This window comes from Idiotropiscis lumnitzeri, chromosome 13 (genome assembly GCF_059441095.1).
Source record: "Idiotropiscis lumnitzeri isolate Australia: NSW breed Sydney's pygmy pipehorse chromosome 13, RoL_Ilum_1.0, whole genome shotgun sequence".
Classification (NCBI taxonomy): domain Eukaryota; kingdom Metazoa; phylum Chordata; class Actinopteri; order Syngnathiformes; family Syngnathidae; genus Idiotropiscis; species Idiotropiscis lumnitzeri.
The window spans coordinates 9,085,618-9,099,906 of NC_142403.1; the positions used below are offsets into that span (position 1 = coordinate 9,085,618).

General features: G+C 40.6%; 1 protein-coding gene across 2 annotated transcripts; it reads right to left on the reverse strand.

The window, feature by feature from the left end:
* Positions 1-560: 560 nt before the first annotated feature.
* Positions 561-13,294, reverse strand: LOC148324235 (GRAM domain-containing protein 2B). 2 transcript variants are annotated; one of them, XM_088313309.1, is made up of 13 exons: positions 13,050-13,294; positions 6,791-6,967; positions 6,240-6,303; positions 5,709-5,781; positions 5,511-5,614; positions 5,250-5,348; positions 5,080-5,151; positions 4,771-4,839; positions 4,489-4,585; positions 3,999-4,094; positions 3,673-3,778; positions 3,351-3,458; positions 561-2,311 (listed from the first exon to the last, which is right to left on the reverse strand). In XM_088313309.1, the coding sequence occupies exons 1-13, from the start codon at positions 13,139-13,141 to the stop codon at positions 2,293-2,295; spliced, it is 1,176 nt and encodes a 391-aa protein (XP_088169435.1). In that variant the 5' UTR covers positions 13,142-13,294; the 3' UTR covers positions 561-2,292. The 2 variants fall into 2 exon arrangements, with proteins under 2 accessions (XP_088169435.1, XP_088169436.1); XM_088313310.1 differs by lacking the exon at positions 13,050-13,294 and adding an exon at positions 7,748-7,992.
* Between the last annotated feature and the right edge of the window lie 995 nt (positions 13,295-14,289).

Consider the following 14,289-nt stretch of genomic DNA (forward strand, 5'->3'; position numbering starts at 1 on the left):
GATGGCCTGTGGCCACCACTGGCCACCATGTAGCTCCGTACTTGACATTCCTTAATTGTTGGTCCCGTGCAAGCATTACAATAACATGAATAGAGTGAGCCTAAACTTTCTAGAATCTTTTACCATTTTTTAGGAAACGTGTCACTGCTCTCAGCAATAATTAACATGTTTTATAACCTCGAAATGTCGTATATCATCTTAAAACGAGGAGCGCTGTTAAAATCAGTAGCAGTGACCAGTTTTCGCCACTAGATGTCGCGCTTTCACCTTCTCAAGTGAACCACATTAAAGTAATCACGTAATATTTCACTTCTCACGCTTCCCAGCAACGTGCCTATAAAATGTCTTATTGAAAAAAAATTCCCGGTGGCTCACGTTGCTAAATGTTCTAGATTTGCCTGCTACTGCATTTTAAAAACCTTCACTGCACCTCTTCTCACATTTGTGACCTGTTCACAAGTGGTGGGGCTCTTTCAGAGTATTATTTTCCCCTCCTCGTGTCTTCGACATAAAAATTTAAATAAATTAAGTCTTGAGGGCAATAAATCAAGCAACAAGAGTTTTTCGCAACATGATTTATTTTCAACAAAAGCAAAGTCATCTCACAGAGACTACTTTGAATTACACGGAATGCAAATAAATATATTTATATATATATATTGGGCCATAGTATAATTAAGGACTTAACAGTTGGTACAAAATTTACACTCAATAGTGCAAAACCAAAAAACGCTGCCCTCGTTTGGATTTTTGCATTGGCTACGCTTGAGGACAGTGGCTGTGGGCATGTGCTACCCCCTGGTGGGAGACTGACAGTACTGCGTGTGTCTGATACAGCAAACTTGACTTGTGATGCACTTTAAACGCATCTTACGGGGAAATTATTCAGTTAAGCAATAGAGAAAAGTCAAATTAATAAAGTGGGGGACTCTCTCTAAGAGACTGTAGAGACACACGCCAAGCCAAGACGTAGAGCCCAATGACAAGCACATACTTTGAAATGACAAAGGAATATCTACCTGGTGGGTTGTGCCCACCAGCCCTGAGTGAATAAACAAATAAAGATCTTAGCACCGTCAGCCAAACACCCGAAACGACAACTTTTTGCCATTTCTACACAATCCAAACACGGCAATCGGATTGTGACAGGCACAACACATTTGGTAAAGTGCACTCGCTCCTTTCACTCACATCTTAGCATTTTTTCTTCCTTCTTAACACATTATCTTCCGCACAAAAGTTTGATTTTAAAAGCAACACACAGAAATAAAAGACATTTTGCCATGCATAATACTAATTTGTAGCAGTTTGAAATTTTGTGGAGCTATTTTTTTCGTGAAACTTGGACCTTATCAACAAGTGTGGTTTTTTTGAGTACGGGACGGACAACTTGTGGTCAGTCGATTCTCCCGAATACAGACAAAGTATAACCATAACTAATACGTCCAAAAAAAGAAAAAAACAAAGAAAAGAAAATTGACTAGACACAGAAATGCTACTTCGTCCAAAAACATTTGGCAACACATTGAAACCTGTTGTTCAAGTTTGCTGCCAACTATGTATGCATTGATTATGAAGGTCGACCTCTGAGCATTGATCATTAAACTTGTTAAATCACATCAAAGAAGAGTAAGATATAAAGAAACAGACCGTGAGAGGAGACTGCTGTGAGCTGATCATCATCATCATCATCTCAGTCCACAGCAGGTTAGAAAGAAGACATTCAAAAGAGAGGTACCCAAGTTTCCAACAAGACAGACGCGTTCCTTCTGCTACAAAGACGGAAGAAAGGGTGAGGGTGAACGTCATGCAGAGAAACATGCACATCTTTGGCTAGTGGCAGCGCGACGTCTGCAGTGCCGAGGTGAGCACGACTGTTGGCTAATGCTGATGGGTATAGCCCTGTTCAGACGGCATGCCGAAAGAGAGGAAGAAAATGTGGAACAGTCGCTAGCTCACACGTCCTCCGAGCTTGGCTTTGGTCCACACAGCAAGACACGCTGCAACCAGGCAGGATGTACGTGCGTTTCGTCTCGGCTCCGTGTGATTAAGTGGTGGCCTCTCACTCTTTTTTTTTCTTTCTATTTTTCTTTTTTTAAATCTACTGCAAGCGTATAGCCCTTCAAGTTAAAAAAAAAATGTCTCTGAAATTGCACAGATTGGCCACTTTTCTCTTGATGTGAAGTGACCGTGACGTGGGCGCACGGTTCGGAGAAGGTGAAATGTCTCCTGCTGGAAGAGATCCTCCAAGTCACAAGTTAGCTGTTCTACCCCTGCTTTGGTTGCTGAGTGTTATGTGTCTTGGCGGTACCTGGAAGAAGAGGGGAGGGGGACATAGCATGAGCAAAGCACAGCAAAACGTCAATGAACAGGCACATGAAGCAATACTCAAAAGACAAAAAACGTGAAGGATACAACAAAGTTGCATGTGCTTAGTCTTCGTGTGAGCACGTCACATGCAGTAATCTGTCAACATGTTCATTGTCATTTAAACAATTGCCTGCGTCTTTTTTGTAATTGCATCTGTTAATGTGAATCAGCGAAAGGCATGAAGTTGTTCTGTAACCACCCACTTCTTTTCCTCATACATGTCAGTCACTTGTATCACAAGGATTTAAATGTTTTTTTTTTTTCTTTTGGTAAGCAGTTCTGCTGGTTGAAAAGTTACTACTTTAAATGTTGATTAAGGTTCTTAATTACAGAGAAAGCGTTGATATGATTCACTATTAAATAATCCTCAAGAAGCAGGAGAATTTCCTAGAATTCATCTTGAAGACTAATAATCAAAATATATGGTGTTAAATATTAGTAGGCTAATTAAAGAGGTCAAATCATTGTAACAAATTTAAAAAGATGGACGAAGTGTCCTAAATTATGTAAATCACCTTTGGTCAAAACTGAACTATAATACATGGACGCTGACGATGTTAGCCTTTAGCATCCAAATGACTAGCTACAGCCCTAGTGGGAGCCAACCAACGTCACTAGCGACTTGTGCGCTAATAACAAAGGGAGTTTGGAGCTGCGGGAACTCATGTGAATTGCACCACACGTCATACGTACATCGTGGTAAAATGCTTCAATTGCGCAGAGACTGTCACTCATCTTGGAGGTTCTTTCATTCCCCGATCGGACAGGAGATTTGCAAGCTGACAGTCTGAATAGCGGCTGACGACACGTCTGTAATTATTGTGTTGCGTTTGGCCTTTTAGCTCATCTAAAAGTCACTGAGCGTTCGCAAGTTTTTTTTTTTTTTTTTTAATTACACCATTTTTAATCGCCTCACACCTCTTGATGCCTAAGCTGCATTGTTCACGACATTTGGTTGGTGCTTGTCTCAGATGACTTACCCACTCTGTAGGGTGAACTCAGGCAAAGCACCAAGTGACGTCAGCTGTTCCTCCAGGGCCACGATGCGTAACCCAATGTAGCCCGAGGACAGCAGCAGCACCAGCACTCTGAAGAGAAGAGAAACGTTGAAACAAACAGTCACACACGACTATTTGGGAACAATAACTTCTTGAAGTGTTGCGTGGGAAACATAAATCGAGCGTTTGCTATGACGTAAGATTAGATTATACAAACAATTGACTTCGAGCTAACAATTCCTAAAAATCAAACCATTTTGCATGAGGGGGGTGATGTAAATGAAGCTTATCGCAAGAAACTTACAGTATCAAGTAGATGAGGAGCAGCGTGTTGAGGGTGCTGGCCTCTCTCTGAACCAGCAGAGACTTGGCCTTCTCCGTCACATTCCAAACCCACGAGCCACCTGGAGCTGAGGGGGGGGAAGCAAACATGCAAGGACGGCATTAACGTCAATGTCACGTTGGCAGGCCGCAGCTAAATTTGGCTTTCAGGCATCATTTATTCAAGAGCATTCAAACACAGACACGGCACAATTTTGTGTTTTAATATGTGAACGGATCAAGCGATGAGTCCTTGCAAATATTTTGAATGAATTGCCATTTGGCAAATTGCGGGATTGATTTTGATACCTGAAACGGTCAGATTTTCCTCCGAAGATGAGCTGTCACTCTGCAGCACATGCACGTGCTTGAAGGAGGATCCTTTACCGTTAGGTAGTGCAGTCTCTGCAGACAAAGAGACAGACAATGACTACGTTTACAGTACAAGACCAAATTAAATCTGGTTACGGATATCTTGTTCTCCCACTTTTATGTCAAGTCTAGCGATTTGATCTTTGGCTATGTCTGCATTGCTACACGAGGCGGCGATGAGTTAGTTCAATAAGGAACAGTAGTTTGTTGCTACAGCATTAATAGCTTTGATCATTTCACTAGAACTGTTTTCACAGAATTATTATGAACTGATGAAAAGTCACCAACAACGAGATAAGTGTGGATTGAATAGATCCTCATGAACAATTTTGAATTTGCGTTTGAAAGTCACAAAATAGACATTTTTGTCAATCTATTTCCATCCAAATGTGAAAAGAAAAATTCTCATAAAGCATTGACCTCTCACCTTTGTGTGTGTTGTGCAGAGGTTGGTCCTGGATCGACTGTGACTCTGAGCCATCGAACAGGTCAAAGCTGCCATCCAGACTAGACTGGCTGGAATTCTGCCATGATGGGACACAAACAATAAGGAGTTTATTCAGCGGCACACGGCTGCCGACTGAATGGCATAACGGACCAGGAGACACAGAAGTGACTGAATTTATTTAAAAATCATCTCTTGTGGTTTCAAAATATACAAAGAAGCAGTAGTAGAAAACAAAACCAGCAGTGTAACAAATTCGCTTACCACGGGTTTGCTCTTGTCAAAGCTTTGCTCAGCAGAGGAGATGACCGGACTACTGTTGGCGCTGCGGTCCTGGAAACCAAATACACACACATATGATGACGGTGCTGGACATATTTGTCAGTTGACAAATTTAATGGAAAATATAAATATCGTTATAGGGTTACAAATGAGACTTTTTCCAAACAGATATTAAGAATACTGATATTTGAGTTCTCTGCATATCGACATTACTGACATCACATGCATTACTTTTATCTACAGTTTGAATAACTCGCGATTCAGAGAGCACTGGCGTCCTGGACCTCTCACCTCAAGCTGTGGGCAGATGGAGCGCAGCAGCTGATAACACGCTTCTCGGTTCCGTAGCGAGACAAACAGGAACTGAATGTCATCAGGGAACAGAACAGACAAAACATCAGCTACGTGCTCAGCTGACAAATATGATTACAAGCTCCGTTGGCCCGGAGAGGAGAACTAACCTTTTCTCTATCTGTGGTTCGGATTGACAAGGCGTTTGGTACCAGTAAAGCAGTGTTCTGCTTTTTGACAATGTTAATAGAGGAGACAGCGATCACTACCTGGAATGGCATAGATGGGGAAACATACATTATATTTGGTTGAAACTTCAACAGAAAATTACAAAAAAAAAAAAAAATGGTTTGATACAATAAGAGGGTAGGGGCATCCCTAAATTAGGGCAGCGACTGTAGTTTATAATCTTCAACAGGCTGCCTGCTTACCTTGGTGTCCTTGAGCAGAACAGAGGAGTGGAAACAGGCATGGCTATTGGTGATGTAAAGTCGACCATGGTAGGGCACTTCCTTTTGCAGGGCACAGATGTATGCTGGGGAGGGAAGTGGGACATTTGATCAACTCGGATATAGAATTAACTCACTGGAAAAGTTGTCATTTATTGTTTTAAATTCATGTTTACTTACCATGCATCAAGTCTTCACTTTCTGGAATGTCTGGAAACAACTTGTGGAATGTTGCGTTGTGCTTTATGAAACTCTAAAAGTTAGAAGAAAAAAGTTAGCGCTGCCCTGTTTTTTCGGAAAAGTGCAACCCCCAATTTTTTCCACACCATGCAACATGTAAACAGCAGCCCGAGTTGTAAAATAAAGTTAACCATTGCCCTCTCACAGGTCTAAAAACATTACAGAGAGACCAATATTTACTATTCACTCCAAGTTAAATGAGTTCAACAGACTACGGTATTTAAAAAAAAAAAAAAAAAAGTGCAGCAGTTAGTTTACCAAGTACAAGAGGACATAAAGTGAATGAATTACGTAAGAAATGTTTTCCTGTTTATTTAAGGTGATCACAGAGGGAATTGTAGGTCTCAGCTTGCTGGTTTTGTGCTACATTCCGAGTGTGACTGTTATGTTTGCACATGCCTCCCAACAAGAGAGAGGCACAACTTCTCCTAATATTATAACTGTACACTTCAAAAGGTAAAGTGGACTTACGCTTCGTGCGCCGCTGGCCTGAGTCCTTTCGAAGCCTCTGCATTCAACATCGAAAGTCTGCGACCTAGATATACATACAGAACATACTTAGTTGTGGATAAACCAAACTTTGCAAATAATGACAGAATCCAATCGAGTACTTCTGTTGTCAGCATTCAATTACACAAATCAGACTTGTTCATTCATTTTCGGCGCGCGTGTAGCAGGCAAGATGTGATCGGTTCTATTAAAGATGGATTGATTTACACTGATTTCAGTATTTGACATTCTTGAAGTGCCATGGGGCTCACATGACTGTAGACAACCTCATTGTGCACCCTTGATATCATGAGGGCATCTCACACATTAAAATCATGTGAGCCCGGGCAGTACAATCATGTGTCATGACTTGGCTCAACAGCTTCAAGTCTTGTGATACAGGTTCACATTATGGTGATGCCACATCAAGCTAAACATGTCACCATCTGTGCATTGAAACATAGCACTTTAAAAAAAATAAAAAAAGAACTGGGTGTGGGTCCAATGGATATTCTTTGAAAGGCTCCGTTTACCTGATGGCCAACTGTCTGGTGAGGGTTTTATGCTGCTCCTCGATCTGCAGCTGAGCGGCCTCCAAACTCAACGTCTTCCTGGCCTCCACTTTTTTGACACCGTCTTTACTTAAAGTGCTTCTGGTCTTCTTCAATTTGGCTGGCACTCCGCCACCACTGCTCTCAACTGGGTAGTTGCTGGACATAGTAAAAGAAGAATTTGCTATATGAGAATCCATTTGATGTACACACAAATAGCACCTACACTTGTCATGATTATTTTGTGTGGTCAATAAGTCACCAAGTAACAGCAACATGTGGCACCACAATCTCTAGTGGGCTCATCTATCATTACACAACTGTTATTGTTACTTTCCTCTTTTGAGACGTCATTCTGTTACAACAGCAAGTTAGAGGGGCTGTGTATTGAGAAAGGTGAAATGTTCACAACATTTTGTCTACGGAATTAGGTTATGTAAACGTGGATTATGACAACACAGTCGTTGCCAACCACAGGTGAGAACAGTTTGAATACATGAGATCACAAAAACTGAGGGGCTCAAAACCGTGCAATTAATTAATCAATTAACCGGTCATTTCTTGCATTCTCTATCCTAAACATTAACGCAGAAAAAAAACAACGCGTTTTTTTTCAAATTACATTTTCACACAACACATGTCCTTATTTTGGCTCAAAACAGATTAATAGCCTTGGGAGGGAAAGCAACTTTCAAGTCTTAGCAATGCATTACTAAATTGAGTCTCGATTACACCTGACAAGATGAAACGCAATACAATACAACTTTATTTGTATCGCGCATTTCATAACAGTTGCATCTGTAACAAAGCGCTTAACAGAATAAAACACAAAATAGCAATAATTCAATAACAAACACAGTGAAAACATTAAATTACTAATTATTGATATTAAAACAATAGACACCAAAAGGAGAGGACAAAAATATATATCCATCTTACCTGGAAAACTTAAACCTTTTTGATGAACGGAAACTCATATATCGACTGACAGTTGGCATTTCCTTTTCTAAAACAAAACAAAACCTTAATCTGTCTTAAAATAGTTCTGTCTGCATGCCGTCACCACAAAGAAAAAAAAAAAACAACTAGATTTACAATGACACTAATCCTATCGGGTACAAACCACAGTCTTCATCGTGCTATTTTGTATGAATGCCCTGAATGAGGAAGCCACTGCCGTATGTGCTTGTGGTGGTGTGACACTCCGTAAGAGGGTGACGTCACACATCGCCACGCCCCCTCAAGCCAACCAGGCATAATAGAAGGGAGCACAGCACACGTACCAGAGCGCAAACACAAACACAAAATGCACACAGAAGCAGCGCTGAGCTCAGAAAATTATTGTAAATCTTCCACTGACAAATGCTGTCATTCTTACCCCTTCTACAAAAAAAAAGGGCAGATGCAAAAATAACCTGCTAAAACTGGCTAGTCCGGCTTTATCTAGGAGTGGTTTGACACGATCATATTACAAAAGGTTTGGCGACATGACAGGCATTTGGGAAAACCTGCCAGGGCAACGTTTAATTGATACTATTAAAAAAATAGATGATTTTTCCAAAATGGGGGAACCCAATATGAATGTGCTGCATCACCTTAAATAACTGGAGCAAAGTTCAGGCGGTGAAGGGAAAACGAGCAGCTGGAGGCAGACCATGTCATTATTGCCTGCCTGGATTAACCATGCAAGTAAAAACTGGGAGTGGTGAGCTAATTCTAGTTCTATCTTGTAGGCATGTTACTACAGATGCTTCAGCAGCCAACAGACTCTCCAATGTGATGAACAGGAAAAGAAAAGTGGGGATGTTTTTTTCTTTTTTTTGCAGCCACCTTGTCTGCTGACAAGCATTTGTTTCCATCTGCTCTGTTTTCTCTTGACAAGAGGTTAAACTTTAATGAGTCAGTATTGAAATGGTGTCATTGCAATTTTGCAAAGAAGGGAGGCTTTTAAATGGAAACAACAAAAAAGGGTGTTTCTTTCCAACACCCAAAACAGCGCCGCCTCCTTAGTTCATCATTCCATCCTGTGCCTGAATTAATTGGAATCAATTACAGTGTATTTGTTCAGTAGCTTACAGGTTTTTCTGGATTGTATTAAGCCTGTCTCACAATACACTGGTTGGTAGGTTACTCTGTTTACTGCACAGTGGATCAGGAAGCCAATCAAAGTACATTTACATGACAGGAAATGAATAAAAATGTCTTTTACGTTGTGTATTTTACTGGCAACAACATTGACAAACTTTGCGTTTAGACTGACCACAACACCCACTTCCCAGATTGAGTGGCGTGTCTGACAACATTACAAAATGGTACAGTTTGACTCATTCACGGGGTTAAATTTAATCTTTGGACAAGTAGCATCACATGAAGACGGTTTGTCAAACTGAGATTACAAGCAGGAAAATATTTTATATGCATGCATGGTCAAGTTTAATGAGGAGAACCACGTTTTACACATTACAATTGATCTGTTGCGCTCACTGGAATACTGCTAAACATAAAAGGGGCATCATTTAGAAGCTTTAACAACCACAGCCCTAGCCTGCCTTTACGATGAAAGAAAAGACGCTAGCCATGGTTTAAAAAAAACATCACTAAACATCAACACAAACACGAATCAGTGAATAGAGATAGTGAGTCAGAGATTTTCAAGTCTTACCTTCCCAAAACCTCAGCACAACTCTCAGCAACAGGCCACTGTTTGTTTATTGCTTCTCGTCTATCCATGCTGTTGTCCCTCCGAAACGGTAATGTTTTAAACCAACACTAGGAAGACCTTTTGCACTTCGACACATTTACTGACTAATGCAATGGGAGTAAAGGTCTATTTTTACAGCAACACTTGAATACACCCAAGCGTAACACAAGCAAGGAAATGCAAAGTAGAGTGTGAATATGTCTGAGACAACACCAAAAGAGATGGTTGGGGTCCGGACCTAAATTCCTCAATAAGCTTTGTCTTTTCTAGTGGTCGGAGCCTGTGTTGTTATGGAAATGACTGTAACAGTAGGAGGGTAAACAATCGGGGGCAAGGAGCCTATTGGTGGGTCATTTACTTTTTAAATGAGTCCTCAAATCGCCAATCATACTTAGTTCAATAGACATGTTAATGGAGCATCGCATTGCCAACTCGCACAAATAGGTTCTTACTGGCTGATCTATTTTCTCTGACTGGGTGCGAGGCACGGTTCACCCTAGTTGCCAGTCAATTGCAGGGTTAAAAAAAATAAAACAAAGCGTTGCAAAGTAAATTGAGATTTAAATTTCCAGAAGCTCTTCAAATTAGGATCAACCTTACTAGCAGCGCAGTGTACAGTAATGAACAGGCAGCAGCTAGTGGGCAAATGCTAAGACAGTTAAAGAAAAAAATTTAAAAAAATTGTACAGGAGAGGATTTAAGAATGTAGCAAACAATACACCTTAGTTTCTTCGACTGATTCCAGTCATGAACAAAAAAACCTGAGCGAACTTAATTGCTTTATTTTGCCAACATGAGCACAATGGCAAAAATATTTGGACATCCCCATAGAGATGAAAGACAAAACCATTTGCTCTGAAGCCAACCCATTGTGTGAGACTGCCATCTTCTGGAGAGAAATGGATTGTTATCCGCCTTAAAACTTCCAAGGTTAAAAGGTGCAATTACAGCTTATACTCAGAACAAAATAATACAATTTATTTATATAGCGCATTTCACAACAGCTGGAGCTGTAACAAAGCATATGATATGGCTTTCAATGACGACATTTTAATATTTGGCTTTTTTTTTTAAATTTAAAACTGCTGCACATTTTAATGTTAACCAGAACTTCGATCGAGCCGCTGTAATATTTAAATGCGACAATTCGGGTAGACGTGGATGGAAAATTACATGGAGCATCTCAGTTGTCAACACACGAAACTGCACAAAAGAGAAGTCGAGCAATTGCCGTTAAGCACTCACTTTTGGTTTGAACTCTGTGATTACTCCGCTTCCATTTATGACAAAACTATGAAAATTAAAGGCAACTAAAATATGATTCTGGATTACAGTGATGGGCTCAATGCTGAATTCACAGGCATCCAGTTTTGACACACAATTTGGGCCTGTGCATATAAATGGTTTCAAATGTTGCATCAATGTAAGCGCGGTGCTATCGGATATACTTTATGTAATACAACATAAATGCATTTGGCCTTAAATCAGAAATGGGCACTTGGACTTGCAGTGTAGACTGCCTAAGTGTTTGAGCTTTAACAGAGTGGACAGGAAGGGCAGGGAAAGTGAGATACTTGTTCGGGCAAAATAAAATGCAGTTTGTGGCAGCCTGCCAGGCCTAAGTCTGTAGAATGCAGTGTGTGTGCGTGCGTGTGTGTATGTGTGTGTGTGTGTGGGGGGGGGTGTGCGTGTGCGTGTGTCCAGTGAAAAAGAACGCGTCTGTGTGCATGCATTACTGAATGTGTGTTTGTGAAAAAGTCATGTGGCTCTGTGCACAGCGCCTCACATCACTTCCTGTATGTGGACTGGCAACGCAGACAGCGGTCATCATTCTTCAAATCGTCGCAGTGGGCACACACGTGAGCAAAAGATTATGGTAAAAAAAAATAATTACGATTAAAACCCATCTATCGCAGCATGGGTTGGGGAATTTATTTTACAAAGGGGCCACTACAACGCTTGCCGAGGGCCAAGTCAACAAACTAACCTCAACTTGGTCTTTTTCAAGAAAGGTATCGTTATAGTAAGGAAACACATTTTAAACTATTACAAAAAGGTCATTAAAACGACATCGTAAAGATTATAGCAATTTTGTGCACCGACCGCCGACTCATACTGGCCATACGTAGTCAAAACTCCAAAATATAGAGGTAATTGGGAAGTACATAATCTTATTGACAGTGATGTATAATGAAACAGTGATTAATTGAAATATACCCTGTACGTCCAGTCCATGAAACTGTAAATTTGTGTATAATATTACTGGGCAGAATCCTCTTGGCCCTCTTCCCTCAATCGTACAGGAAATAAAAATGTTACTAACATTAGGACAACTGTGGTCAACCAGGATGAACTGGAATTTCTACATGCAAACAGGAGTTAAGTATGAGAGAATCTAAATTTGATGACATTCAGCAAGCCAGCATAGTGTTCTGACAGGCCATCTTATCTCAACTTCGCAAGCACAAAAGGAGTGGTCATTAGGACTGCCTTGCACAGGCAACTCATGACTTCAACAAGGACCAGCTGGTTTGCGGGCTACGGTTCAACATTCCTGCTAATATCGAGCAAACTTCTTCACAGCCAACCGTTTTTCTGTGGATTTCTGTTGTTGGCCCTGGGAGCATCATTTGGAAAGCACGGTTACAATCGAATTGGCTATTTTATTATTTCAAGCCTCTCAAACTGTTAATTTTATATATACAATCTCACATAGCATAATGTGACCCTGTAATTGATAGCTATATGCCTCGTTCCTAGAAAATGAGCTTGCTGATGAGTAGCAATGACGGACGTATGAGAAACGCCTCAAAAGACATCAGCTCTTTATTTTAGAGGATCACTTAATGCAGCAGCATGTGAATGCATGACTGAAGCAGGTGGATTACAAATGTTACAGTCTTTCTGGTCTACATAGAACACAGAAGGAAATATTGTGATGGCAAACTGACTCACATAGTGAGATTGATGAAGTCATGTTTGCTCAGCATGAGGGATGGTAGAGCACACTCATTTTGTCAGTATGGTCGTCACTTACTAAAATAGTACACTGACGGAGCAAACCACAATATGGTAACACATAAATGCATTTCCTTTAAACGTGACAAACCGGTTATTTGACAACCTGTATACATAATTCCATAGTCAGCTGTCACATTACCACTTATATGTATATGACCATATTCAAGTCGTTAAAACTGCAGTTGTGCAAGCGAGAATGGCAAATGAAAGGTTGTGCACACAAACTTTGCATGAATAATCCCGTGAAACGTGCAAAAGTAACAAGAGCCTCCATTTAAAGGTCTCAGCATCTTCAGACCAACGAGTGGCTAACTCGTTAGCACAGCAGCTATAGTCGTATCTAGAAATCATGCACATTACAAATCTGTGATAATTCAGACGATCAATTCTCACGATGTTCTGCAGTAGGAAGTCTCATACTATGAAACAAGAATTATTGCTGTCATCATTGAAATGCTAACGGTTAGCATCCTCTCTATTGGGTGATGCTCACCGGCAACCAGCATTCATTCTGCTTACCTTTCTTTCATGAAGTGTTTGATTCGGACAATGGCCCTCTGGTCGATCTTCCGGATGAAGGTTTTCAAGCGCTCTCTCTTGTTTTCAAGCATTCTTCACCCTCTGCCAGTGGTGGTCAGTTCGTGTTGAAACGAAGTGCCGTGCCACGCCACACCAAGCACCACAGCCTTGTTTGGATTCCGCCTTGTCCCCCTCCTTGCTGTCCGCCGCTGATTAGGATAATGCCCCTATATCGTACCAAGCATGAGGACCAATGAGCAACAAGAAAGGCTTCTTAAGAGCGGTCATGTCAGACAGATCAGCCAATCAAAATAAGGTAGTTGGTTTGGACAGACCGCCCATTACCTTATATGGGGGAATGGGCGGTCTTATTAGTAAACATCTGGAACGCGCTGTTTTATTATGGGAAGCCCAGGACCCTTTTAATCAATCATTTATTCCACGCGTTAACTTTTCACGTGTATACACCAACGCTTGAATTGTCAATATGGAACTCCTGGATGGAACCTCCAAACTCTTCTTGTGCTGCAGAAATTCACTTTTTTAAAACTAATTAATTGCAATGAAAAAATTCATATTTTCTTGCAATTAATCACATTTTCAACAACTATTTTTGTGAAGCTTGTAACAGATAATAGTAAATATATTTTAATTCAAAGACTGTTCTAGTAACTTTCTTTGATCCTTGAGTACGATCTAAACAGTCATCTTTACAGGCATTTTCCTCGAAATTTAGGATGGAGGAGGAGGAGGATAATGGATGGATAATTTAATGATAGTCTATAAGGTGCATGCAGCCGCTTTGCCGCAACAGGAAGTGCAACTATATTGTGTGTAATGATTCTGGTCATAATATTATAACTTCAGAAATTAAATTAATAATTATATAATTAATGTGTACGTCAGTGGGTGGGCTGTGGAGCAGTTAGCAGCAATGGAGTGGTACCGTGCTCCTTCAGGACCCAGCTCATTTTAAAAATATCTTTTTTTTGTCCACTTGGGAGGCTGGGATTTCATTTTTATTTTGTATCTGGACATCTCTTTTGGAGGGGTGGGGGACAATGTGTTTGCTTGTCTTTTTTTTTTTTTTTTTTAAATAAAAAAACCCACCTATCCATTCCTGCAGCTGAACTAGTGGCTAGCTAGCCTTAAGCTAACGCATGTGCCAATGAAAGACTCCACAGGGGTCACACAAACTTGCAAATGGAGAGTGGATTGTAACATAATGGTGACTTATATG

Bases quoted from the DNA above. Each gene is read 5' to 3' on its own strand.
- LOC148324235 (XM_088313309.1), bottom strand. From the start codon at position 13,141: ATGCTTGAAAACAAGAGAGAGCGCTTGAAAACCTTCATCCGGAAGATC. The intron at 5,152-5,249 runs GTTAGTTCTCCT...GATGACATTCAG, and splicing joins GAACCACAGATAGAGAAAAG to TTCCTGTTTGTCTCGCTACG. The intron at 4,586-4,770 runs GTAAGCGAATTT...CCATCATGGCAG, and splicing joins TTGACAAGAGCAAACCCGTG to AATTCCAGCCAGTCTAGTCT.